At 51.4% G+C, this 24514-nt stretch overlaps 1 protein-coding gene across 1 annotated transcript; it reads left to right on the plus strand.

The window, feature by feature from the left end:
• Positions 1-175: 175 nt before the first annotated feature.
• Positions 176-24499, plus strand: TECR (trans-2,3-enoyl-CoA reductase). Its single transcript, XM_037506018.2, has 13 exons — positions 176-326; positions 21566-21616; positions 22281-22332; positions 22652-22696; positions 22778-22881; positions 22961-23076; positions 23164-23269; positions 23375-23447; positions 23535-23578; positions 23652-23709; positions 23784-23872; positions 24140-24185; positions 24258-24499. The coding sequence occupies exons 1-13, from the start codon at positions 312-314 to the stop codon at positions 24383-24385; spliced, it is 927 nt and encodes a 308-aa protein (XP_037361915.1). The 5' UTR covers positions 176-311; the 3' UTR covers positions 24386-24499.
• Positions 24500-24514: the final 15 nt, after the last annotated feature.

Genomic DNA, 24514 nt, shown 5'->3' on the forward strand with positions numbered 1-24514 from the left:
CTCCCATCTTGCCCTCGCTCCGCCCCCTAGGGTGGTTCTCGCAGGCTGATTGGCCAGCCCCGTGGCGAGACCAGCTAGTCCTAGCTCAGACCGCCTTGCAGGGCGGGGGCGAAGGTGGGCGCCCCGCGCGCTGATTGGCTGGTGGGGCGCGCGCGGCAGGGAGGGGTGGGGCGGGCGTGGAGCCGCGGTCAGTCTCGCGCAGCGGTCTCGAGCGCGTGAAAGACCCATAGCCGCGTCGCGCGCAGGTAAATAGCAGCAACAGCAGCAGCAGCGGCAGGAACAGAGTAGTGTTCGCCGTGTGAGAGAGAGCCATGAAGCACTATGAGGTAAGAAACGAGGAAAGGGGAGTCGAGCAGCCACCGCACACCCATCCTTTTCTCTTCCTCGCGGGGCGACTGTGTCCTGTAACGTCCTGAGCCCCGCCGGGGGAGCCGGAGTGCGCAGGCGCAGTGGGCGCGCGTTGTGCCCTGGGCCGCTAGTAAATCGCAGCGCGCATGTGTGGGGAGGTATTTATAATTCTGCTACCCAGGCTGTTTTGGGGGATATCTTACCTTGGGGTCTCACAGAGGACCTGTGAGGCTTGCAGGTTTCCCGCAACTCCCCCAGCACGCTAGCGTGCAGACTTTAGCAAGGCAGGAGCGAGGGTGAGGAACCCTGGCTCCCGATCCGTGGGTGTCTGGTACATATTTTGTACTATGTCACCGCCTCAGGCGTAGGTAGAGGCTTTGCAATCAACCCTCCATGCACGCTGGCAGACCTTTGGACCTTTTCCTCAGCTCGGGACGTCCCAAGAAGAGAAGCTTAGGCGGTGAGGGAGGTGCAGCTCCAGGGCTGTCTCCTGCCGAGCAGCAAAGCTGATCTTTCTTTCTGGTAATCAAAGAGGTCATCTGAGTTAACCCCTGCGTGGAGGAGAAATCTCACACCCACAGCCACTCACAAAAGCCAAGTCTTCTAACTCCTAACTTGGGTCTCTTTTCTGCTCAAAACGGAATCTGATACATTTATCCGCCTACGTGACAATATACTATGATAATTTAATTTTTTAAATCGTTGCTGACTTTTCAGTAACATTAAATAATAAACTTATTACCAAAATTCACAATAATAATAATAATTGTGCCAATAAGATGCACTTATCTTTATGAGGTAGAAGTCTATTACTACTCTTACTGTTCTCATTTTTGTCGATGAAGAAAGAGTCTCAGAGATGTCAGGCGACTTCCACAAAGTCACCCAGTTAGTAAATACAGAACAGAAAAAGGAAGTCAGGACTCCAGAGTCTTAGTTGCTAACCACTATTAGGGACAGTCTGTCTCTAATGAGTTAGTTGGTTAAGAGATTTCTAGTATTCTCGCTACTTCCATTTTTGAAATTGTGGTAAAATGCACATAAGATATATCATTTTAAAGTGTCCAGTTCAGTAACATTAAGCACATTCACATTATTATGCAACCATCACCACCATCCATCTCCAAAACTCTTTTCATTTTGAAAAACTGAAATTTTACTCATTAAGTACAGACCCCAGACCCCTCTTTACTCATCCCTGGCAACCACCATTCTGCTTATAGTATATTAGGTACTGCATGTAAAGGAAGAAGAATTTTTTTGTTTTTATTTACAAGTTGAATACCATTACCTCTTCCTGTCACTATTATTATTTTTGTTTATTTACCCAGAACCTTTTGAAATCTTTAACCCATAAGTCCTCAATCACTTTTTTTGAAAGATTTATTTTATTTATGCATACAAAAACTGGGGTGTGGGCCAGAGATGCAGGGGGTAAGAGGATTCACCAGAGACAGAGTGGGAGCAGAACAGGTGGATCTACTGAAATACACTGCTGAGGGGAGCAACGGGAGCAATGGGCAAGACAGGAGAGGTCTGCTGTACCATGTGGGTTAGCTCCCTGGCAGGGGATTGGAATGCAGGCCCTGACACTTTACCCCTACACCACCAGGATGGCTCCCTCAATCACTTTTGACCATGATTCATAGTACCAAGAATGAGTAGGTAGGAGTCAATAATTTCTCATGTTCCATTCAACTTTATGATTATAGAAGAAAGTTTTTCTGATGTAGTTTTCCCTCTCAAGCACTCTCTGTAACCCTGGAGAAGAAGCCACATTCAGCTTGAAAGATGCAAGGTGGGAGATCCATGTGCAACTCCATTCCATACTGGAGTTAGTTTAATTTTTATCCTTTGCAGTCAGATAAAATAGACCTCAGAGGTCCCTTGGGGTAGAAACTTTTCTTCTGGAAACTGGCACAGTTCTAGTTTCAGAGTTGGACTGGAGAACATGCCTTATCTCACTCAAACCTTTCCCCTCCCAGAAGAAGGGAGAGCTTCAAATCCACTGTTCAAAGTGACCTTGGAGGAAAAAAAATGTTATTTTGCAGTTTTCTCTGTTAGCATTCTCTCTCTGCTAACATTTACTAAGTGCCCCCCTGGGGTGAAAGCTAGAATTTCCCTAAGGGAGGAGCAGTTGTCTCCTGACCCACTTTGCACAGCAAGCAGATTCGTTTTATCCCAGGTGTTGCAGATCAATAAAAATAGCAGAGATACTTTCACTCTCATTTAACTCTTTGATGTTATCCACATCAAAGAATAATATTTTCCTTTGGCACTAAGTTAATCCTTTTACCCCCAAGTGACCCTCAGTCCACTGAGAGGATCTGCACACCTCTGCCTCCTCACCCCCCAGACCTTTTTGGCTCTGGGAGAGACCTCAGAGATTGTCAAGTGCAATATGCAAGGGATGGAAGTGATGATTAGAAAGGTATGGTATGCGCTCTGTGTCACACACATGTCTGATGTTAAGGTGGCAAGGATTGCAGCTAGAGGGGAGATGTGTTGCTGTTTCAATGACAGCTTGCTATCATTGCTAATGTCCCCTCTGACCTGAGCAAAAATCATTCCTTCAGTGGCCTGCTTGAGATGAAGTAGATAGAACAGGGTATCCCTGGGCCTTGCCTGGAGCTGGCTTCTTGGAAAGCCAGAGCATGCTTTGGGATTGTGAGAATGCTTATCCTATTTATTCCAGTCTACAGGATTTTATTATTATTTTTATTGCTGTTTTTGCCATTGTAGATGAGAGGTCAAAGTAATGATCCCAGTAGCAACTGGAAATACAGCTACTGCGTCTTGTACATAAGCATGTTAATTCCTGGGAAGATCAGTCCCTCTCAGCCTACATGAGCCCAGGTCACTGCCCAGTTCCCCCAGGTGGTTACCCCAAAGGTGAGGAAGCCTCATCCCCACTGTCCACATTTAGGATCTTCCTCCCACTCTACTCTTTTTCTCCCTCCCACCATTAAAAAGAGTAGTAGCTGTAATGTCTTGCTTCAGCTTTCTCAATTAGTATGTGAAACTTCTGGAGGTAGAGTCCTGGGCAAAAGGCAACCATTTAGAGCCAGAAAACCGAGTAGGAAAGCAAAGATTAAGAAGTAGAATTGGGCCTCCCTTGGTGGCGCATGCGGTTGAACGCCATGTTGTGAAGCTGTCTGCAGCCTCTGCAGCGCCTGTTCAATCCTGGCTGGCCGGCGAGGGTCCCACATGGCCCTGCAGACCTCTCCTGTCTAGCCTGCTGCTCCCCTCAGCAGTGTATTTTGTCAGTCTGCCTGTTCTGTTCCTCGCTCTGTCTCTGGTGAATCCTTTCACCCTCCTGCGCATCTGGCCTGTACCCCGGTTTCTTGTGTAAAAAAAAAAAAAGTAGAATCATTTAATGGTGTCATAGGTGTGGGCTTTGAATAGGCCTGGGGCTGAGTCCTGGCTGTGCCATTTACTAGGTAATTATGACACACTCGGCAGGTTACTTCACTTCTCTGAACCTTTCTGTGGCTGCTTCATGGAGAGAAATCCATTCAATTGTGAAAGCAAAGGTTACTCTTACTTAAAGAACATTATCAAGTTATTGGAAATATAGTGTCATGGGGGTGTCCATGAAAGGTGAGGTTCTCCATGTAGCTTTGGTTCATTTTAACTGTTGTGCACAGTTCCATTATATGAAAGGAATCTGGTTTGAGTTACCTACTACTTTAATAAATCTCCAGTTACTGTGTTGAGTGGAAAAAACAAGTTGCAAAAGATGCTGTAAAGTTAAAAAACATACCAAGTGGAGACATACCTGTACTGTTTATGGCTATATATACCTACAGAAGGATTAATTGTAAGAGGTCAGATATTTGTAGGAATTACACAGTAGTTGGAGGAAACATTGTTTAGGGAGAGAAGGTAGGAGCAGGGGAGACTTCAGTGATAACTTTTATTTTTTTAAAAAAGGAATCTAATGTAAATGGAGTAAAATGTAAATATCTGTTAAACTTGGGAGGTGGGATCTTAGATGTAAATGTCTGCGGTTCACTGTACTTTTTTTTCTGAATTCTTGGGTCCTTTTGAAATAGAAGGTGAGGTATAATTAAGGTTTTTCAGGCCCTGGAGTCCTAGTGTTACTGTGTAGGCCTCTTTGATTTTTTTTGATTTAATTTGGTGCCTATGCGCAGGTAGGTGTAGTGTTCTGTGATGGGAACCACATGCATACTTCACTCTCACGCCTCTCGGCATGCTATATCGGACAGGCCTTCAGAAAATGCTTTGGGATTGATTTTGCATTTGCAGACAGGCAGGGGCAAGGTCCCAACTGTGCTCCTCCCTTCCCAGGCTGTCTTGATGTTGGATAATAATAGCAGGAACAGGTCACATTTATGTGTTCCTTCAAAACCACTGAGAGGTAGGGACTCTTTCCCCCCATTTTGTGGATACACCACCACTTGGTGGTGGAGATGGGACCAAACCCAGGTCTGTGTTACTTCTCTTCCCTAGTGGAGCTTGAACTACAGAAGTGTGACAATAATGATGATACTGGCTGAGGGCAGCAGTTATCAAGTCCTGTAAGATTAGGTGTTCACGAGTATTATTTATACTTTACAATGAGGAAACTGAGAGAAGGTCACAGAGTCAGGAAGCAGTGGAGCTGCTTTGCCTGACTCCATTTTCTGTCCTTGCTGATGCTACCCTGAGGGAGCTGATGGTTACCCTGTGCTATTCCAAGGACACAGAATGCCTGAAGAGAGAGTGGGAAGGGCAGTGTGTGCCAGGACAGCAGGCAGAGGGGCTCCCTCTGCCCTAAATTAATTGTGTGGGTTGCTCCTTGTGGTTCTGGAAATGAGTGCTAGATTGGGACTGGAACATGGAAGCCAGGTGAGCTAGCGCTCTCTCTCTCTCTCTCTCTCTCTCTCTCTCTCTCTCTCTCTCTTTCTTGCTTGCTTTCTCTCTCTCTCTCTCTTTTTTAAAGAATTACTCCTTTATTGTAATATTTTTATTATTTTATTTATTTTTGAATAGAAGAACTGGGGTGTAGGCCAGAGGTGCAGTGGGTGAGAGGATTCACCAGAGACAGAGTGGGAGCAGAACAGGCAGATTTACTGAAATACACTGCTGAGGGAAGCAGCAGGCAAAACAGGAGAGGTCTGCTGTGCCATGTGGGTTAGCTCCCTTGCAGGGGATCGAACTCAGGCCTTGCTGTGGGTCACTGCTGTGGTAGCACTGAGACTTAACCCCTAGGCCACCAGGGAGGCCTCTGGGGTGAGCTCTTTTATGTTGGCAGTCTCAGACCAAGAATCTGGGAGTTGGGGTAGGGTTGGTGGGAGCTGAGGCTTGTTGACACCTTGATTCAAATTGGTAGTCTCCAGGTGAGTCCCTTCCCCTCTCCCTTTGTGTTACCTCTACACTTAGCTGCTCCCTTGCCATAGCTCTTGGAATCTCAGGTCCTTGGGTTGTGTGAACTCTTGAACTCTTCTGGTTTGACCTCTGTGCTCTATAGGTGTGAGACCTGAAGCCCAGAGAGGAGGAACTTTCCCAGGGTCAAAGAGACTGTCCCTTTCAGTTGGGCAATATTCTTGCTGGGAAGACTGCAAAGCCTCAGGCTTTGGATCAGAGCTGGGTATAGATCCCTAACTGTCTGAACAAAGTGTAGAACCCATGGGCAAGTTCTGTAACTTCTTGACATGAGTAGATTTGAAGAAAGCACTCAACTCAGTATCAGTCACCATGTAGTGGTTAACATTTAACAAGTTCTGCTGATCTACTTGCCTCCAGATGCCTGTGGTGCCCAGGTGGAGGAGTGTGGCAGAGGTGGGGCCTAGGAGGAGGAGGTGAGAGCTGGGCTGCTGAGAGGAGCCCAGTGGTGGGTGTGGTGGGAACAGAATGGGGCAACTGTTTCAGGCAGTCTGGGGACTTGGGAATTCCCCTAAGCCAAGCAGAGCCTCTAGTATAACTGGTTCCAGAGGAGAGAGAAGGTTAAGGGTTGACAGCCCTGAGTGGGGACTGTGCTTGAAGGGACTTGCATGAATTCTTGGACTTTCACTGATAGGCTTGGCTGGGTAAGAAGGGGCAGGGACCTTGAGTTGGTTGGTCAAATTCAGGCTGGGTCTTAACTAACACATTCTTGCTGATGTTGACAGTGGATGCTGAGACTGGTTTTATACCTGGGGACAGGCAGAATATCATAATGATAATGATAAAGCCACTTCTGATGTAATGCTTCCTTGAAGTGCTTTTTGTCTGTTACTCATGTAGTCTTCATAATGACCCTGGAAGGAGGTACTGTTCTTATTCCTGTTTAACAGATGGGAAACTGGGGCACAGAAATGTGATGTCCCCACGGTCACACAGCTCTAGTGAGTGGCAGAGTCCAAATTCTGCTAGACCTAAGGTGTGGGGGTTGGTGCATTGAGGAAGGAATGAAATGTGTGGACATAGTCGTTGAGGTCACCAAATCTGCCCTCAAGACTTAACCTGTGTGAGCTTCAGTTTCCTTGCCCATGAAGCCGGTACAATGAGCCTTGTATCGTAGGCCATAGGGAGTTTGATATGCCCAGCACACTTCCTGATTGTAGTGATAGTTTAATCATTCAGTGGATAAGGGCAAATGTTTAGGTGGATCAGGACAGAGATGACTTCATGCTAAATAATATGCCCATAAGATGGAGGAAGGAGTGCAAATGCCAAAGATCAGCTTTGATATAATATCACACACATTGAAGCCACATTTTAGGTTGTCTGCTCTATCCTTCCTTGGTGAAGTCAGGGTACACCAGAACCCACTATTTAACTTGCATTGACAAAGAACCATCCCAGGGAGTGGGTGCTAGAACTCATCCCATGCCCACCATAGCCTCCTCACTTAGGAGCACATCACCGTCTTTTCTTGCCTTTCCTGCCATATTCCCCGACCCCGCAGCAGCCAGAGGGTCTTCGCCTGTGTAAGTGTGAGGACTTTCAACTCCTGGCTTAAATTGTTCCCTCAGAGCCTTCTAGTCACCCTCTGTTCCCTGCTGTCCTCATTCATTACTGTGCTGTCTTTCAACTTGTTAAACACTTAACAGTCATGTTCCTGTCTGAGCATGTGCTGTTCCTTCAACCAGCAATGCTCTTCCCTCTGTTTTTCCCATGCATGGTTCCTTCTTGTTATTGAGAGCACAGCTTCAGTGCCATCCAAGGAGGCCTTCCTTGACCATCCTGTCTGGAGTATGACCTCAGCCCAGTTCATGGACTTCCTGGTCTGCCTTGGGCTGTGGTTGTGTTTTCATTTGGGTACTTGATATTTTTTTCTTTTATCTAATCAGACTATGAGCTCTGTGAGGGTAGGGACTCTGTATCTTGTTTCTGAAGCTTCCCTACCATCTGACCAGTGCCTCCTTGTTGAATGAATGCTTTGCTGCATGAATGTATCTTCTCCCTGTGGTCTCACATACACAGGGAGCAGAAGGGCAAGTATGGAGCTGGCTGCAGACATCTGGATGAATCCATTGTCTCATGCATTGGGGTAAAGACCTTTTGTGGCTAGTCGTTACTCGACTAATAAGTCTGCTTATGGCTCCATGGCCATAACACTGTGGGTCCATCCCTCCTACAGTTGGTCTGTTCCCCATTGCCCCTTTGCACTTGGACCTTGCTGAGACTGAACCTGCTCATTACTGCACAGGTTGCCGGCAGGTTCTGCTGGTCTAGCCACCCAGTTGTGGGCTTCACTTATGTTTTCCAACTGTCACTTATTCATCAACTCATCACTTATTATCGGTTCATTCATTCCAGCATAGTTTTTACTGCATACCTGTCATGTATCGGGAATACTGGGATGAATGAACCACAACCTCTGCCCTCAGAGTCTTTTCATCTAAGACAAGGAGGAGAAGGTCTTGGGGGAAGGGAAAAGGGATACTATTTCAGAGGCCAGGCTTATAGCATTCTTGAGATTTGTGGACTTTATCCTGATGATGATGAAAGCCCCTTTTCTGTTGATTTTACCTTAGCTTTTAGAGGGCAGTTTATTTTTAAGTTCTGACGGGGGGCGGGGTGGGGCTTCCTTATGGCATTTATTACTTAAAGACTTGGGGTCCTTTCCTAATTACTGGCAAATGAGCTGTTCCTTGCCCCTGCTTAGTTAGAGATGGACCTTGAGCCTTTCCCAGCCCTCCGAGGAATAAAGGGACTCTGAGTAGCTCCTGGTGACTGGCAGGCTGGCACAGCCCTGTCCCTGCTTGAAACAAGGCTCTTATATAAGCAGAGCCCTAGTGCCATTCAGTCAGTCTAGGAGACTGCAGGGCTTGTGCTGTCCTTCTGAATTCTTTTTTTTTTTTTTCCTTTTTAAAGGGACCAGGGAGCATTGAGTAAGCCTGTGGAAATGATGTTTGCCCTCAGAGTGGGGGTAGGTCAGCCAAGTTGAGGGGGAAGGATGGTTTAGTCTTGGCACTGGGGCTTTGTGGAACACCAGGAAGCAGGTTGAACTTGAGGGGTTCATAGCTGGAGCCTCCAGTCTTGTGGGGAGAAGTGGTTTGCCAGGATACATCAAGAAGCTTGGTCAGGGCAGCTGTTGAATTGACTTTTCTCTTAGGTGGGACTGGGGAGCATCTTTCTTTCTTTCTTTTTTTTTTTTTTTAAGATTTATTTATACAAGAACTGGGGTACAGGCCAGATTTGCAGGAGGGTGAGAGGATTCACCAGAGACAGAGCGGGGAACAGAACAGGCAGACTGAGGAAATACACTGCTGAGGGGAGCAGTGGGCTCGACAGGAGAGGTCTGCTGTACCATGTGGGACCCTCGCTGGCCGGTTGGGATCGAACCGGCGCTGCAGAGGCTGCGGACAGCTTCACAGCGCTGGGCTCAACTGCCTGCACCACCAGGAGAGGCCCTGGGGAGCATCTTTCTTTGGGGGGGCAGTGATGATAATATCAGAATTCTTGGGGAGATGTGTATAGTCTGAAACAGTATGTTATTGAATACTATTCATTGTGGGAATTAGAAGTGTAATAAAGCCTCCAGGCTTTGGGTGAGGGATTTAGAGAACAGGGCTTAGGCAGGGGAGCCCCTGTGCTAAATACTAGGGCTGGGATGGTTTCTGGAGAGGAGGCTCTGCTTGTCCTACCTAGGAATCCTGTTATTCAGGTCTCAGCTTAAATGTCACCCCCTTGACCCACCCAGGCCACACTCTGTACCCCGTCATCTCTCTGTGTTAGCTGTCTGCACAGCACTAGTACCTTGGAGTAGTGCATTTGTTTTTTGGGAGCCCTTGCTCTCCTGTGACCCCTGAAATGAATGATGATATGCATGACATTCATACACGACATAGCTCAAAGCAGACTTGGGCAGTTACACATCATCGATGCTTCCCCCAAAGGTACTGAAATCTGGAGAAGAGGAGGGAATCCTTGCACACTGCGGGGTACATGGCCATGTCCCCAGGACCTGCAAATTTGGCTGAGTATGCTAGTTTCGTTGCATTAGCACAGGCTCCCGCTCTGCCATCAGGAAGTTGGCCACTGCTGTCTTTCTGTACTTTGGAGTTGGGCCATTCTTTTTTCTTTTTGACCCAAAGTGACCTGAATCCTAAGTTGTCATGTAAGAATGAGCTGGAGTTCCATGGGAAGTGCTAAGCCATGGTCAACTTGCCCAATTCTATTTCCTGTCAGGGTCCTCCAGGCACAGTCTGAGGAGCAGGCCCAGAAATTGTAGCTTCTGCCACATTCCAACTCACCCAGGACCCTGGTGGAAGTGAGTGGATGGGCGGTAGAAGTGAAACCATTTCCAGTCTCCCTGGCCACACTTGGGAACTTGCACATCCAGGGAGAAAGTGTGGGGAGACATCCTTTTGCATTCACTTCCTGTCCTTCATTTTGCTCTCAAATGAGCTCTAGAGTGGAGCCAGCAGACACCTGTGAGGCCAGAGGGCCTCTGCCTATAGAGCTTCTCACAGGTAACACTGCAGGTGACAGGACAGCCAGGGGCATCTTCCTGGCATTTCTCAATAGTGAAAGCTGGGCATATTCTTTTATTAACCTTTTCCTTTACAGACATGACTTGGCCTGTCAAACATTCCAGAAACCCTGCATTCCTGTACCAAAATCCTCTTTCACTTGTTACTACTGTTCTACTTTCATCCCAAGATGAACATTATTTTCTTTTGGCAGCTTTCTATTCCTTAGGCTGGGGTGCATCTTATGATTAATGAATGTATAACTTATACTGATGTATAGTTCCTCCACCCTCTCAGCCAGCAGTTTGTTTTTAAACATTGGTGTTTCAGGTTTTGGGAACTAGGGTGTCTTTTTTCACCACTTGCTACCTCTTGCCCTAGTCCAAGCCATTGGAGTCTGTGGCCTGGGTGGTTTTTCTATGACCCTCACTGCTGTCTCTGAGTCCACGCTCGCCCAGCATCGGGATGCTTGCTCAGCATCAAGAGAGATCCTTTGCTTGAAGGTCAAACTCAAAAGCGTTTGGCCTCTGCTCCAACCTTTTCGGCTGCTCACCCTCAAGTCTACTCTGCTCTAGCCCTTTCATCTTCTAAGCCCTGTTTCAGGGCCTTGCACTTGTGCTAGGGAGCCTCATGCTGACCTGTGCTTAAGCTTCATTCTGGCTGTGGCTTGAATCACATTTGCTTAGAAAGACCTGCCTTTCCTGCCTCCTGTGGTGCTCTGGGCCCCCTGCTCTGCTTTCTTTTCTCATGGTGCACGGTACATCCTGCCTTGTGTTACGTGATAGAGGCTTTGCCTATGTTCCCCTTGAGCATGAGCAGAGCGGTCAGGGTGCATGGCCTCCTTGAACTGTTCTTACCATTGTCTCCCAGCACCTGGAACTCTGTACCCGGAACATTGCTGTCATACCTCGTTTTTTCTATCCATGGCTGAGCCCAGCATCTAGTACAGGTTGGCACTTGGAGGGATTCAGGAAACATTTGCTGAGTGATTGAAGAATGAAAACGTCTCAGTCAGCAGAAAATGTTTTAGGGGGAGGGTTTCAGATGCCTCTGTGTGTTGAGCTCTTTGCAGATTTCCATGCAGCAAGTAAATCCCTGGGCCTCGACATCCAGAGCTTTGCAGATTCCCTGGCCTGCACCTGCTGTCTGGAGGAGCACGGGGAATGATCATGGGCAGAGCCTACTGGCTTACTGTTTTGTACTAGATAGTTTGATGGGCTTAGTCAGCACTGCTCTGTCCCATGTAGAGCCCTGAGAGATAGGCAGCCCACAGGACTGAGGCCAGACTGGGAGATGGGATTTGGCTGTCCCACCCTAACCTGTAAAAACGCCTGCCATGCCACTTGGCTTTTGAGGAACTGCATGGGCCTGAGAAGGAGTGACACCAGTCTCCGGGGCTGGGTCCTATTGCACTGCGGTGGGGGGGGGGGAGTGGGGGAGGTAAGGGGGGTTACAGATCTTTGCTTGTACAAAGACAGGCAGATGGTGGACCATTGCTTTTCAGTCCCTCTGTCTGAGCTGCCTCTTACCTTGAGGGACTTATTCCTGTAGCCTCTTACCTGGCGCCCTGCTTCCACCCCTTGTTCCCCTGTAGTCTGAAGGGCTCCTTTAAGAACCCAAGGAAAAAATGAATAGAAGAACCCGAGTCAGGCCACATGCCTGCTGTGGTCAGAACTGACCATGACCCCACCCGATTTAGAGTAGAAGCCACAAAGTCCTCAGCCGGCTGAGACCACACGTGCCCCTTGCCTCCTCGTCCTCACCTCCTACTCTCCTCACGCTCACCTGCCAGCCACACAGTCTCCGCTCTGTTGCTTAAGCACACAGAGTATGTTGCACCTCACCACCTTTGCCACCCTGCTGGATGCCCTGGCCAGCCTTCTGGACAACTCTTCACCTCCATTGGGACTTGACTCAGTGCCCCTCAGGGAGGCCTTTCTTGACCTCTTTATATAAAACTGCACACCCCCTTCACCTGCCATTCCCTGTCCCTTTTCCATGTTGTGGTTTTCCTGTGGCACATGTCATCTTCTGTACCCTCCTGCTTCGCTTAACTATGGGGATGCGTCTTTGAATGTGTCATTAGGTGATGTAGTCACTGCAAATGTCACAGAATGTAATTATACAAACCTAGATGGTATCGTCTACTTCACACCTAGCCTGGATGTACAGCCTGTCGGGACTACTGACTGACACACTGTTAAGTGACGTGTGGCTGCATGTTATATGTAACTATTAACTCTTCCTCTGGTAAAATGTCAGCTCTACATGGGCAAGGATTTCACTCTCCTTCCACGGCTGAATCCCCAGAGCTCCTACCAGTGCCAGATAAGTAATCGGTTTCCTCATCTGCAAAGGGGCCTTCACAGTAAAGGAGATGATTGATGTGGAGGAAGTGCCTGGCACATTGAGAGCGTGTGGGAGGTGTTAGCTGCTGCTGCTGTGTGTAAGGCGGCCACATGGACCTCAGGCCTGGCTGTTCAGCAAGCTGAGCTTATAGGGGTGGACTAACCTTCCAGCTGCATGGACGGGGGTTTGCTCTATCTGTTGCTCCTTTTAGCCTGTGTCCACAGGGCTCAGCGTCTCTGGCCTCTTCTAGCATCTTGGCTTGACAGCACCTTCTTGCCTAGAAATGCAGAGATCAAGGTGGTCACCAAATTTGATGTGGCTAGGGGCTGTAGGTGCAGATCAGGGCCATTCTGTGGGCCTAGGGTATGGAAAATGAGTGCTAGGGACAGTCCTGGAGGAAGAGCATTCAGTTCTAAGGAGCAGAAATAGAAAGGTTGTGCCCAGAGCTTATTACCCATGTGCCCTTGGGCAGGTGACTTATGCTCACCAGCCTCCTCATCTATAAAATGGGATGACAGAGTCAATGTGAGATGGGGAGGTTAGGTGCTTGTACCCTTGGGAAGGATGGACTGAGGCTCGCTGGGAGGACTTGAGGGGTGTCAGTCAGGTTAAGGGTGTTGGGTTTCTTCCACAGGGCAGGAACCTGTTTGAAGAAGGCAGCTCAGGTGAGTGACTGCCGCCATCTGTTACCTGCAGCTTTTAGACTTGTGGATTCTGGGTCTCCATCGGAGCTCTGTTTTCTTGCCTAGGTTTTCCAGGTCCGGGCACAAACAGGAGAGGTCAGGACTACTAAGTGGTGTCTTCTGCCAGGTGCCCTGGGTGTTATCTCTGTGAGGTCCATACGAACATTCTGGTGCCCAGTTGGAGAAAACAAGGATTGCTGGTGTTACTGGGCCCTTGGTGTTGGTGACTGCCCGCCTGGCCCTGCTTTTCCTGCCCATTGGTGGCCTTAGCCTGTAAGGAAAACATGTGGGAACTATCTGGACAGTTGCTGACCTGGGCACTTCTGTGGTGTCAAGAGGTGGCAGGTCTGAATTTTGGATTACAGGGTGCTGAGTCTGGGAAGAGCAGGCACAGTCTCCAGGCACCCCATAGGACATGCCCCATGGAGGTGAGGTGTTCCACACAGTCTACCATCAAAGACTCGTGTGCTGGAGTTGGAAGTGTCAGAGGAAGGGGATACTTTTCAGATAATCAGACAACCCCACCCCACCCCACCCCACCGTTTTTGGTTAGTATTTAGATTTGCTTTTCATAGTGGAGATGATATTGCATTGTGGCAGAAAGTTGGGGCTTTGTGTCCAAACTAGCTGGGTCAATTTGGCATTTTCTAGCCTTGTGCTTTAGGTGAGAGTCCCTTGTTCTGAGCCCCAGAGTTTTGAGCCACCTACCTGGCTCTTTCGCTTACAGGCCTGGGTGAATTATGCAGTTTAAGGTCTTAGCACAGTTGTTGGAGCTAGGCAAGCATCTAATAGACATTGCTCCATAGTGGCGTATTCAGATGGGCTGGGCCGAGCAGTGTTACTCTGGTGTGTTCATACTCTTTAGGCTGGGCTGTGGGTGCCAGTGAGAAGCTGGTCAAAGAACCTGGGGTAGCCAAGCCCAAGGCCCAGGTCTTCACTGTGTTGGTTCAGTGTCTTTTTCATTTTAGGCCTTCTTTGGTCACAGAGACCAACTGCACCACCCAGGCACCCCAAGAATGTCCTCCAGGGCTAGATACTCAGGGGCCTTGATGTGAGTGGTCAGCCTGTTAACCCTTCCTAGCTGGGTGAAGTTCTGCCCCCACTGCAGCAACTCTGCAAGATTGGTGCAACAATGCCAGGTACCCTGGGGCAATTGGGGTCATTAGCTGAAATTATTGGGGAAGGCAGTGTTTTTGACCATGCAGGTGTAGCCGTTGATCTCCTGGGAGCCAAGCCCAAGGTCTTAAGAAAGTGGAAGGGAAGAGGAACTTCAGTGCTGAGCATCAGTGCTTATCTAGAATGTGCACAGATGAATGTGTGCAGATGCCATATTGGTGACATTGTGACTGACCAGGCACTGTGCTGCTGAGGCAGCCATGGTCCAATGAGGCCTCTATCCTTTGGGTTGGGCAGTGCCTTCCTGGATGTACTGCCTCATGTTTAGGCTCCTATTGCTCAGCCCTAGGTTGCAGGACTAAACAGGACTTGCACCTACAACTGGCCTCTGGTGCCTCAGCCTCAGGAGATGTTGCCACCAGGGTGCAGTTGTCTGAAGCGTGGACCATCTCACCTGAAGTGGTCCTGTTCAAGGGCCTTCTCCTGACAGGCAATTGTAGGGTCCCAATTGTCCCGTACCATCTCTAAAGGGGCCTCTGCAGAGCGTGTACTGTTTAGGGTGCTGCTCTGGAGGGGGCATGGCTTCCCTGAACATAAATGATTGTGTGTCTGGGTGCAGGTTATTTACTACTACATGACCTGGTGCACCCCTCACCCCTTGAACTGGACTTCTGCAAATGTGAAATGGAGCAAAGTGGTTCCTGCTCCTTCTGCCACCACAAGGATGAAAAGAGAGGATGAGGAGGGGCATGTGAGAAACTGCTGCAATCTGGCCTGCTCTCCCCACCCACACCCATTGGATGATCTCATCTTAGGACACATGTAAATTCCAGGTGCATAAATGGGGAGTGGGATGATGAGGGTGACCTGGAATCCAAGCTGACCCTGAGGCCTGTGCCTGCTTTGGCCTGTGCCTTAAGGCTACTGAGTGTTGATCACAGATTTGAGGGGTCTGGGGAGTACTGGTCCAGTGGTGTTTATAAAGATGGGGAAATTGAAGCCCCAGAGAAGCCCCAGACTCGCCCCATACTCCTGGCTTAGAAGGCCTTGTGGCACTGATGCCGACTGGGTGCCATGCCTGCCCACAGCTCCTGCATAGGGAGCAGCAGTTGTAAACTTGACTCTAACCTAGGCTCGGGGTATTTGCCTTTCCCACTGCCTTCCTATTTAGTGCTCCTCCCTCTGGGCCTTACGTCATACATCAAAGACGACTCCTTCCTCTCACCCCCACATCCAAACCATTAGCAGATTCTGTCACCTCACCTAAGCCTGCTTAGAATCTCTCACTTTTCACCTGCTGTGTGGCTACCTCCCTACTCCCACCCCCATCACCATCTCCTGCCTGGCTTCCCAATTCCCACGGGCCCTGCATAGTCTGTCCCTTTTACCTCCCTGGCATATGCACCCCCCCCCCCCCAGTCTCCCCCTTCTCACTCTGTTCTAGCCACTTTGGCCTTCCTGTTCCTCAAACTTGCCAGGCACAGTCTAGTCTCTCAGGTCCCTTGCACTTATTAACTCTGCCTAGGATGTTCTTCCCTCGGATGTGTTTGTTGTGTGTTCCCTCACTTCTCGCTGGCCTTTGCTCAGACGTCCCTTCCCTTCCCCATTCTGGCTAAAGTGGCCATCCTCGTCACTCCTGACCCTCTTCCAGTCTGTTTTTCTCCACAACTCTTGGATACAAAATGTGTCCCTCTTGTCTGTCCTGGCGCCTCTCCCCCCACTCTCTCCCTCCAGCATGTGTGGTGGAATGCAGGGTCATGAAGGCAGGGACTAGAAGAAGGGAGAGGCTGGAGTGGATGAAGGAAGGAAGGAATGTGGGACAGTGGCTTGAAGCTTCTTGGCTGGTGAGTGGCAGAGCTGGTTGAGTGCTCACTCTCTTGGTCCACACTGCATTTTGGTTGTCTGCTTAATGACCTTGGCCTTGGGACGGTGCCTGGCCTTTCTGGGGCCAGGTTTCTGTAGGCACTGGGCACCCTTCCAGCTGGTGGGAGTGGAGGCTGCTGCCTCAGGGAGGCAGTAAAGAGCCAGCAGTTTCTGCCTGCAACCTTTAGTGCACGGTGAACCCTAGTGGGGACTGTCTCCACAGTCCTGCCTCCCTCACTCACAGGTGTAGGTTCAGCTGTCACCAGTTGAATGGGACACACCATCGTATAGCCTCTCTGACCTTGGTGTCCTGTGGCCCTTCATGGCCATGGTCAGACTTTGAGGTGAAGGGGCTGCCTCCCTGCATGTATGCCAGTGCTGTTTTGCCACTATTGGTCCTTATAGTATTTATTCAAGGCAAGGCGTATTGACGTACTTTTTTTGGTGGTGGTTATCATCTCTTAAATTTCACTGACACCCATGGACAGCCCATTGTGTAGATGAATAAACGGCTCAGAGGTTGGATTGCTTGTCTAGGGCTATGCAGCTAGGAAATAGGGGAGTCTTTTGGCCTCACAGTCTCCTTACGAGGGGACCCCTGGACCTCTGGTGCTGACTTCTGTGGTTCTGGTCTGTGCAATAAGGATGAGAGGGAGGGCCCAGGCCAAGTGGAGCCCTTTCTGTGAGGTTGCTGATGAAGAAAGAAATTGAGCTTCCATAGGAGGCAGAGCTGCTTGGTTCACTGACCCTCTCCTTCAGTGTAAAGTGTTTCGAGCCAGGGAGGAGGTGTCCAGGAGCCAGTGTTGGGCTCCTTAGGGTCACTGGAGCCAGGAATACTCCCTCTGCACTGGCTGCCTGCCTCTACTTTTCGGGGTCTGGCATTGGGGTCTGACCTGCATGACCTTGTTGAATCCAGGTGCCTCTCACAGGTGTTTATGGAGCACAGACTATTCTTAGTGTCTGGAAGTGGCTGAGAATAGGTCAGTGCCTCCTCGGGAGCTATCTGAAGGCCTGAAGAGGTGGGGCTGTAGGGGGAGTGTGTTCCAGGCAGTGGGAACAGCATGTGCAAAGGTTTTTCCTACAGTTGCACAACAGCTTTGCTTTTCCCATACAACAGATGGGGACTGTTGCCAGAGCTGTACTTTCCTGATGGCTCTGGGCACCAGTGCTGGCTTGGAACAGGTACTTAGAAAACAGGTACCCCTCTTCCTCCCACTCCTACCTTGGTCAGTTATATCTTCATTACCACGAAGATAGTTAAGACTGCTGGCCCTGCTGCTTGCCAGTGGCTCCTGGTGTTTCACTCAGACTGGAGAAGGCTGAAGCCTAGCCTCATGCTGCTCCTGCAGGGTGGGACATGGCCCCACCCCTTGTCCTGGTCCCCGGCCTGCCATGTCCTGACCTCTGTTGCCACTGAGTTGCTGTTGGCTGGGCCCGGGAATCTGGGGCCTCTGGGTGAGAATTCCTCCCAGGCTAGTGGAACTGTCATCACAGAACCACCCTCTGGCACTCTGTGCCAGGGCTCCTGCTCTGTCCTTGTCCTTTGTCCATTGTGCCTGAGGCCATGGGGCCACACCCTCCTGCTTGGGGCCAGAGCTGGGAGCTTGGGTCAGTCCTTGCATTCAACTAGCTCCCTCTCTTCCCCACCCCTTACCTCCTGCCCCAGGTTCCCTCTGAAGGGCCAGTGTGCCTCCCTTCTCTTGGCCTTCTTCCCAGGGGAGGGCGCCTGGATCTGCTGCCTCCCTTTCTCCCCCGCCTGGGACTCTGCACAGTAGCTGCCTTTACTTCTGACCCCAGTTCTCAGGCCCAGAGCATGGAGTGAGGGTGGCAGTAGGGTGGAAAGCTCAGGAGCTAAAGACTGGGATGCATAGGACAGTCCCCCACATTTAGGTCCCTTTTGGTGGCAGTGGGGAACTTCTGCTGTTCCTGCCTGGGAACCTTTTTTTTTTTGGATGGGTAATTGGGATCTGTTTGTTAGCTCCTCCTTTCAAGATTTATTTATTTATACAAGCACTGGGTATAGTCAGAAGCACGGGAGGGTGAGAGAATTCAACAGAGCCAGAGTGGGGAGAACAGAACAGGCAGACTGATGAAACACACTGCTGAGGGGAACAGCAGGCGGCAGGAGAGGTCTGCGCGCCATGTGGGACCCTCGCCCTGAGTCCGGGGATCGAACTGGCACTGCAGAGGCTGCAGGCAGCTTCTCAACCCAGCGCTCAACCGCTGCGCCACCGGGGAGGCCCCAGCTCCTCCTTTTAAAGAATACTTTTTGAGGTGAGAGTCACATAAAATTCACCATTTAAAAGTAGTTAGTGGTATTTAGTACCTTCATCCTGTTGTGCAATAATCACCTCTCTCTAGTTCCACAATTTTTTCATCACCCCAAAGGGGGACCAGGTCCCCAATAGCTGACATTCCTATTCTCCCTCCCCAAGCTCTGATACCCACCAGTCAGTCTCTGCTTTTTGTCTCCTTGGATTTACATATTCTGAACATTTCACACAAATAGGCGACCCTTTGTGTCTGACCTTTTTCACCTAGCTTAACTTTCATTTCACTTTTTTATTTTGAAAGAATTAGAGGCAGGGCCTCCCTGGTGGTGCAAGGGGTTAAGACGCAGCACTATGAAGGTAGCAGCAGCCACTGAACTGCGGGTTCAATCCCCCACCAGGGAGGTGGCCCATGGCACAGCGGGCCTCTCCTGACTCTCCCCTCAGCAGCGTATTTTGGTCAGTCTGCCTGTTCTGTTCCCCACTCTGAATCCTCTCACCCCCCCATGCCACTGGCCTGTACCCCAGTTTTTGTATGCATAAATAAATAAATCTTAAAAAAAAAATTACAGAGGCATAGGGAGTTGCATAAAAGCACAGAGAGTTCCTGAGTACACGCCCCCCTCCCCAGGACCTTCTGATCTTTTGTGTGAAGATGGCTGCTGGGTCCCTGAATTTGGGGAGAGGAAGGGAGGAAGGAGTAGCCATTCCAGAGGGGCCCACCGTCACCCCGTTGCTTCATGACTGAGCTGGCACTGCCCCCATGCAGCAAGCCCTTGGGAGCAGCCTTTCAGGCTGGGCTTACCTCTGAGGGTACTGGCTGCTCCTCTCCTGGCACAGCATTGGCTGGGGTGTGTTAGTGGCAGCTGGGAGCTTGTCCCCTCTTGGTCACCCCCTCCTGCTGCCTAGCTTCTGAGCTTGTCTCCCTCCTGGCCGCCCAGCTTCTCTCCCAACAGCGAGTTGGGGCCCCAACGGCTGTATTCGCCTCTTGGGCCCTGGTCTGGTGCCCGAGTAGGGGGAGAGAGGTAGGATTTCAGCCCTCCCCTAGCAGCTGGCCAGCAGGGTGAGGGGCTGGTTGTATTTTAAGCTGTTGAGTGGTTCAGCAGGAACTTGGAGGCCTTGTCTCCTAGTAGATGCAGTGCTGCCTTCCTGCAGGTCATTTGGGCTCCGAAGGCATGTGGGCATTGCTTGTCTGGGACCCAGGAACTATTTATATACCTGCAGCCATCGAGCAGGACCACACCCTCTGGGGCCTGCTATTCTAGTCCTTTCTGGTGCATTTCTTCATGCTTCCTTTCCCTCTCCCTGGAGTCCCTTGGTGGGACCCAATTCTTGAACAGTATGACCAGCTCCCTCTTTTTGACCAGTCTGGTCTTGTTACCAGTATGACTAGCTCCCTCTTTTTGACCCATCTGGTCTTGTTACTCCTGTGACTTGTGGGGTTCAGTAACCTCCCCCCACCATACCACACTCTGGGCAGAGCTTGGGGTTGATAATTTTCTCTCTAGTGCTGTGACAACAGGTAGCATTGGATGCATGGTCCTCCCTTATGTCCGTGATGTACCCCTGAATTCAGGCTCAGAGAGAAGTGATTCCATGGAGACCACTAAATCCCCTGCCTCTCCTGCTGTCATGGAGGTATATGTGAGGGGAACCCCTTTCTCCAGTGGGGTTCAGGCTGTGGTAACTCATCTCCTGGGCCCTGCATGGATGGTTGTGTTCTCAAGAGAGCCCTGGTGGGGGCTCTGCCTGCCCTGGGGGTTTGTGCTCTGCTCCTTTTCCCCACACTGCCTCTGACTGAGGGCCCACCAGGAGCAGAAAGTGTCCTCAGCTGGTTAGGGTCAAACCTAGTCCTGCCTGCTGTGGCCCATGTCTATAATAGGACATGTGCCAGGGAGCTCTGGGGCCTTTCATGGTTGGCTTGATATGGGCACAGCTAGGTTCTCTCCAGCTCCTCGAACTGTTTGCCCCATCTTCTCTCTCTGGCTTCTGCCCTCTCCCTGTCCCTCTCCCTCCCTCCCTCCCAGCACTGCTCTTCCTTACTGCCACTGTCTGACCAATTGACAGGGGATTTAGGGGGACAAGACAGCCTGGCAACTCAAGGGTTCAGAGGTGTAGGGAGGTGGGGGTATGTGCTTAGGGCTTGGATGGGGTGCTGTGTTGGGCTGACAGGTAGGAAGATGGCCTTGAACAGGCCTGGGTGGGAAATGGAGAAGCAAATCTGAGAGGTGGGGCTGAAGCCCCATCAGCCCAGCCTTGGGGCACATGCTGGAACTCCTAGTTTCCTGACCTTTTCCACACTTAGAGAGAGGCTCTCTGCACCAATAACTCTGGAATTTGTCACCTCCCTGGGAACACACATGCACAAGGAAAATAATCCAGAGTGTCTCTTACGGCTCAGAAGGGGAAATGGATGATCTATCTTACGGATTGTCAAAATAGCTGGGGTTTTTCCAAGCCCAGTGAACTCTGAGGACCTGAGCTGTGGCCTGGGCTGCTGGTTGGCCTCTTCTTGCACGGGTGGGGGCTTAGGAAGCACCTCCATGTCTGCCTCTGGGGTCTTATTAACACTTAGTGCTGTTGGGGGTATATGTCCACTTAAAAGTCATTTTCAGGGCAACTTAGGCCTCCATCTACATCCCCTTCCCTTCACTCCCCGCCCCCAGGTCTATGTGTGGCTCCTGGGGGCTCAGTCTAGGGCAGTTTTATATTTAGCCAGGCCATGGCTGTGGGGCCACTCAGGTTACATCTGCACAGAAGCTGGCAGTGCCAGGGCAGTGTGGGCACCTTTCCAGCACCGCGGCAGAATTTGATCTTGCCTGCCTGGCCCAGAGCTGCCCCGTGGTGGGGGCTGACGGCCGGCAGCTGGGGCTGCTGGCTGGGGCAGGCAGAGCGGTGCGGCATGGACCTGAGCATGAGCGTGGTGGCCCGGGAGGCCAGCCAGGGGCTTAGCCCTGGCCTCAATGGCCTCCCCCGGCCTGTACCCCCCAAGATAGCAAAGAAACCCAAAAAGGCTGTTCTCTTCTTTGAGGTGGAGATTCTGGATGGGAAGACACGGGAGAAGCTGTGCTTCCTGGACAAGGTAGGACTGGCCTCAGCTCGGGTTCCACTAGGCCAAGGGCATTAGGCCTAGGATACTGCTACTTCTGGGGGCTTCTAGCCTGGGGAGATGGGAGTGCTCCACCAAACTATGTTTTGGTGCCCTACCTGCTGCCATTTGTAGGGGGTGCACAAAGGGTTCAGTTTCTGGGCTTGCCCTAACCAGCGTAGGGCAGTGGTCAGTCCTAGGCCCTGGTTGTGGCTAGGAGTTGGCCTTCTGCTGGGAGAAGTGGTGAAGTAGCCTCAGTGGATCCTGCAGCCTCTAGGGTTTGGGAAGAGAGGTGGAGTTCTGAGACCTGCCCCCCTACTGAGGCAAGACCTGATGTTAAGGGATATGTCCCTGGGGAGAGCTTTATTCTGGGGGGAGCTGTAGATGTGGGTGGGAGGGCAGGCAGAGCATCAGGCTTAGTTCCCATGCTTACAGCATCTCCTGGCCAGGCTGGGATGTCCTGACCAGCTGTTAAAACTGGGCCCTAATTTCTTGGTAGGGCTCTTGGATTCTTGGTCACATGGCTAGGGGCCTGGTCCCTAACCCTCCTTTCTCCCAGAGCAGTCCCCAGGTCCCTAGTCCATCCCCCTTACCAGGAGGGAGCCTGGATCTTGGGTCTGTACTCACATTCATGTCCCTGTGGCCTGTGTTTTCCCAGGTGGAACCCCACGCCACCATCGCCGAGATTAAGAACCTTTTCACCAAGAGCCGTAAGTCCAGGGCCCAGCCACACTGCTCCCAGGCGGGACCCAGTCCTGTGTGCCTCTCCTTGAGGGGCCTGCAGAGATGCTGCCAGTGTGGCCCAGGCCTTTCTGGGTTTGCCTAGGGCAGGCACCCCCAGCATTGTCATCAGCAGAAACGCCCTTGCTGTGCTCTGGGAAGGACATTCCGCCTCTGCCTGTGCTCTTCCGGCTGTGGCTTCTGTCCGTGAGCCTTATAGGGCTTAGAGGTCTTGCCCAGGGGGCAGGAGGAACTGGGGGGGTCCCTGGCCCCTTCAGTCTGTGCATTTGACACCTGTTCTCCCTGCAGATCCGCAGTGGTACCCTGCCCGCCAGTCCCTCCGCCTGGACCCCAGTGAGTACTTCTCTGCTCACTCTGTTCCCTTGGGTGGGGGCTGGTCTGGCGGCCCCTGAGCCCTGGCCTGCCTTTCCACAGAGGGCAAGTCCTTAAAGGATGAGGATGTTCTACAGAAGCTGCCTGTGGGCACCACAGCCACACTCTACTTTCGTGACTTGGGGGCCCAGATCAGCTGGGTGACGGTGAGTTCCAGCTGCCCACCCCAGTGGCCTCCTCCTTAGTCTGCCCCTTGGACTCATGCACCTGCCCCCCATGCCCCAGGTCTTCCTGACGGAGTACGCAGGGCCACTTTTCATCTACCTGCTCTTTTACTTCCGGGTGCCCTTCATCTATGGCCACAAATACGACTTCACGTCCAGTCGACACACAGTGGTGCAGTGAGTGGGTGCCGGAGCTGGGGTGGGGGCACCTGGGGGTAGGGCCTTGCAGATGCCTCTCCCTTGCTTAACCTGCTCCCTCCACAGCCTTGCCTGCATCTGCCATTCATTCCACTATATCAAGCGCCTGCTGGAGACGCTCTTTGTTCACCGCTTCTCCCATGGCACCATGCCGCTGCGCAACATCTTCAAGGTGAGCCCGGGCCCCCACCTCTGCCTGTCCACACCATTGTAGCTCTCCTTGCCCCTATCCTTCCACCCTTCTGGGCCAGGCCCCATCTCTGCCCTGCTTTTTCAGAATTGCACCTACTACTGGGGCTTTGCCGCGTGGATGGCTTATTACATCAACCACCCTCTCTACACACCCCCTAGTAAGTGGCCTTTGACCCTGTTCCTCCTGTCTGAGCCCCCGCTCAGGCTGTCCTCCCATGGACCACCCTTCTCTGCTTTCTCTTCAGCCTACGGAGCCCAGCAGGTTAAACTGGCGCTGGCCATCTTTGTGGTGAGCTGTCTGGGGTGCGTGACAGGGAGGGGGGAGTCTGAGGGGACCTAGGCTGACCCCACTCTCCTGACAGATCTGCCAGCTTGGCAACTTCTCCATCCACATGGCACTGCGTGACCTGCGGCCAGCTGGTGAGTAGCTGGCTGGGACAGGGGAGGGTTAGGCTTTTCTAGGGTCCTTCTTACCTTTCTCTCCTGTCCACCAGGATCTAAGACCAGGAAGATCCCTTATCCTACCAAGAACCCCTTCACGTGGCTCTTTCTGCTGGTGTCCTGCCCCAACTACACCTATGAGGTGAGGGTCTGTCTGCCTTGCTCATCTCCTCTCCCCTCCTGGTTTGTGGAGGCCCTTAGTGGGGTGCCAGGCTTGGCAGCTGCTTTTACAGTTTGAACTTGGAGCCTTTGCAGATGGAGGCTACAGCCTCTCCAGGGGCTGGAGGGTGTGTATGGCTGGCTCGTGTTGTCAGGGCTGAGGGGCAGCTTCATCGTGTAGCCTTGGGGGTGGTGAGGTCTTCACAGAACCACCGGCCCTGCCTGCCCTCACCCTGCTGTCTGCCCATAGGTAGGGTCCTGGATCGGCTTTGCCATCATGACACAGTGTCTCCCAGGTGAGCCCACTGCCCTGCTCCCCGCGTCCCTGTTCTCCCGGCCTCCTTCCCTGACACTTCTTCTCTCCCCAGTGGCGCTCTTCTCCCTGGTGGGCTTCACTCAGATGACCATCTGGGCCAAGGGCAAGCACCGCAGCTACTTGAAGGAGTTCCGTGACTACCCACCCCTGCGCATGCCCATCATCCCCTTCCTGCTCTGAGTCACTTACCCCACCTGCGCTGGCCACGCTAGGCTCTTGTCCCTCCACCCCAGTGTCATTCTGGAGGAGGATGGGGGCACTCTTAGCACCTGGAATAAAACCTGACGTCTCCAGCCAGACTCAAGACTC

This window comes from Talpa occidentalis, unplaced genomic scaffold, assembly GCF_014898055.3.
Source record: "Talpa occidentalis isolate TD23 unplaced genomic scaffold, MPIMG_talOcc4v2.1 talOcc4.12, whole genome shotgun sequence".
In the NCBI taxonomy this organism is placed as follows: Eukaryota; Metazoa; Chordata; class Mammalia; order Eulipotyphla; family Talpidae; genus Talpa; species Talpa occidentalis.

Coding starts and splice junctions, on each gene's coding strand:
- TECR (XM_037506018.2), top strand. Junction 22,882..22,960: donor CCCAGATCAGCTGGGTGACG/GTGAGTTCCAGC, acceptor CCCATGCCCCAG/GTCTTCCTGACGGAGTACGC. Junction 23,710..23,783: donor GCGTGACCTGCGGCCAGCTG/GTGAGTAGCTGG, acceptor CCTGTCCACCAG/GATCTAAGACCAGGAAGATC.